The 3,116-nt window shown below is 47.3% G+C and overlaps 1 protein-coding gene across 1 annotated transcript; it reads left to right on the forward strand.

Moving 5' to 3' along the window:
- Positions 1-942: 942 nt before the first annotated feature.
- On the forward strand, positions 943-1,899 carry LOC139238104 (probable G-protein coupled receptor 139; the record flags this gene model as incomplete). The annotated part of the gene is made up of 1 exon (XM_070867454.1): positions 943-1,899. A coding segment is annotated over one exon (957 nt), but the record flags the coding sequence as incomplete, so codon positions are not given.
- Positions 1,900-3,116: the final 1,217 nt, after the last annotated feature.

Raw genomic sequence — 3,116 nt, forward strand, 5'->3', positions numbered from 1 at the left:
CTGTGGTCCTGATCCTGTGGGCCTGTAACCTAGTGTGGAATGGGTAGGAGAGGAGGGAGGAGGCAGAGTCATGGAGACAGTGACCAGATGAGTCAATAACTCGGGCTGAGGGGCTACAGTAGTGGGGTGGTTCCCCGGTCCCTGACCCCCTCTGGTTGATCATCTTCCCGCAGTGACCATGCACTGTTCAGCGAAGGTTCACCAGGCTGGTTCCTGAGATGAAGGTCTTGTCTTATGAGCAAATGTTGAGCAGGCAGGGCCTATAATCGTTGGAGTTTGAAGAATCAGCGGTGATCTTATTGAAACGTATAAGGTTCTGAGGGGGCTCGACAGGGTAGATGCAGAGAGGGTGTTGCCCCTCGTTGCGGAATCTAGAACTAGGGGTCATAGTTTCAGAATGTTCCCGATGTTGGGGAAGTCGAGAACCAGGGGACACAGTCTAAGGATAAGGGCTAAGCCATTTAGAACCAAGATGAGGAGAAACTTATTCACTCAGAGAATTGTTAACCTGTGGAATTCCCTGCCACATGGAGTTGTTGATGCCAGTTCATTGGATATATTCAAGAGGGAGTTAGTTATGGCCCTTACGGCTAAAGGGATCAAGGGGTATGGAGAGAAAGCAGGAAAGGGGTACTAAGGGAATGATCAGCCATGATCTTATTGAATGGCGGTGCATGCTCGAAGGGCCGAATGGCCTACTCCTGCACCTATTTTCTATGTTTCTATGTTTCTATTAATATTGCCCACCCGCCCGCTGGGGTGGCTCGTCTTCCCTCCACTGCCCCGTCTCTGCTAAACAGGGAGGCAGCGGGTTGGAGGGAGGTTGGGTTGGGATGATGTACTTTACATGTTAACCCCTGACCCGACGTGCACCCGGCTGTTTTTGTGCTAAATGACAGGCCTTACTGTCTGGGCTCAGTCACCGACAATGTGTGACCGATAATTGATCGTCTCTTTTCCCTTCTGTTTATTACAGTGAATTTAGTGGCGATTGTGATCCTGTCCCGGGGAAAGTGCGGGCTGTCCATCTGCACCACTCGCTACCTGGTGGCCATGGCAGCGGCGGATCTACTCGTTATCATCACTGATATCATACTGTGGCGGATCAGTTGGTATTATTTCCCGGGATCTTTCCAGGATATCACCCCTGTGTATAGTGTTATATATCTCCTGTCCCGTGTAACCACAGACTGTTCTGTCTGGTTCACCGTCACTTTCACCTTTGACCGATTTGTGGCCATTTGTTGGCAGAAGCTGAAAACCAAATATTGCACCGGGAGAACTGCGGCAGTGGTTCTGGCAACAAGCTGCATTCTGCTCGCTTCAAAAAACGTTCCCCACTACTTTACATTAAAACCTAGATATATAATCGACAATGTTCCGTGGCTCTGTGACGCAAACCCAGCCTATTTTACTGAGCCCGGATGGCTGGGATTTGACTGGTTTGATACGGTTTTAACCCCACTGTTCCCATTCGCTGTAATTTTGTTGCTCAACGCTCTGACAGTTAGACACATTTTAGTGGCCAGTCGAGTCCGGAAGAGGTTGAGGGGTGAGAGCAAGGGGGAGAATGGCAGTGACCCAGAGATAGAGAGCAGGAGGAAGTCTGTCATTTTACTCTTCACCATATCCGGCAGCTTCATACTGCTGTGGCTGGTGTATGTTATAGATTTCTTATATTATAGCATTGTAGGAATAACTCCCGATGATTACAATGATTCGTTATATACCTTTGAACAAGTTGGATATATACTGCAGAATTTAAGTTGCTGCACAAACACATTTATTTACGGGGTGACCCAGTCCAAGTTCAGAGAGCAGTTGAAGAGCGCGGTGAAATATCCAGTTACCGCAATTATACAATTAATTAATAAACAGAACAACAGAGCACAGCCCTGAGGCGGGTCCCAGTGTTTCCAGTCCAGGAATATAATATTTAGCCACAGACTTCCATCCACTTAATTACACCAGGAATGGCTGGTGATCTGATAATACACCCAGCGACCTGTTCAGGACACGGCACATTTTCTGATTGACATTTCCCACCTTGTCTTTCTGGTCAGCACCACGAGTTTGTTGCATTCTGTCCGAGTTCTTCTGTAAAGGTCACTACAGCTGTTTACTGAGGGAATTCATTGCAGCTTCCAGAGTGAGAGGCTCGTCAATAGGTAGGTAGGCAGAGTGGAGCCGTAGTTCAGAGGATACATTACATAGAATAGACAGCACAGAAAAATACACTTCGGGCCTACTGGTCTGTGCTGGTGTCTATGATCCAGACCAGACTCATCCCATTGCAAGTACTTCGTCTCAGCCTCTCAGCATATCTTTCTATTTCATTTTCTCTCATTTACTCGTCTAGTTTCCCTTTGACAGCATCTCAACTCTGTATTTCAACCACTTCCTGTCGGAGGGAATGCCACATGCTAACCACTCTCTGAGTAAAGAAATTGTTCTTTATTTCCCTATTGGTGTTATTAGTGATTATCTTGCATTTATGGCTCCACAGATTTGGATGCTCCCACGAGTATAAACTTTTCTCTCCAAATCGACCCGGTCCAAAACAATCATAATTTACAAGACTTTGATCAGGACTCCTCTATGTTCTCTGTCTTCTACAGGAACCAAGCACAACCTGTTCAATTGTTCCTGATAACTGTTATCTTTCAGTTCTGGTGCAGTTCAAACAAACATTTGTAAGACCGTACTAGTCGCCCCAATCACCATCTCCATTGCCCTAGCCACCGACTCCATCCCTCTTCCTGTCAGCAGTCTAAGGCTGAACCCAGCCGTTCGCAACCTCAGTGTCTTATTTGAGCAGGAGATGGTCTTCCGTCCCCATATCCCCTCCATCACCAGGACGGCATCGTTGTGCCTCTGTTACAGTTAATGTGCTGCTCAAAACTTCATACGTGCCTTTACTAGCTCTAGATATGACTCCTCCAATGCTCTCCTGGGTGGCTTCCAATCTCCCACCATCCATATACCTCACCTCATCCAAAACTCTGCTGCCTGTGTCCCTAACTTGCACCTTATCGCAATACCCCACCACAGCTTTGCTCGCTGACCTACATTGGCTCCCTGTACGACAGCGCCTCAATTTTAAAATGACCATTTTG

The sequence above is a fragment of the Pristiophorus japonicus genome, chromosome 25 (genome assembly GCF_044704955.1).
Source record: "Pristiophorus japonicus isolate sPriJap1 chromosome 25, sPriJap1.hap1, whole genome shotgun sequence".
Lineage (NCBI taxonomy): Eukaryota > Metazoa > Chordata > Chondrichthyes > Pristiophoridae > Pristiophorus > Pristiophorus japonicus.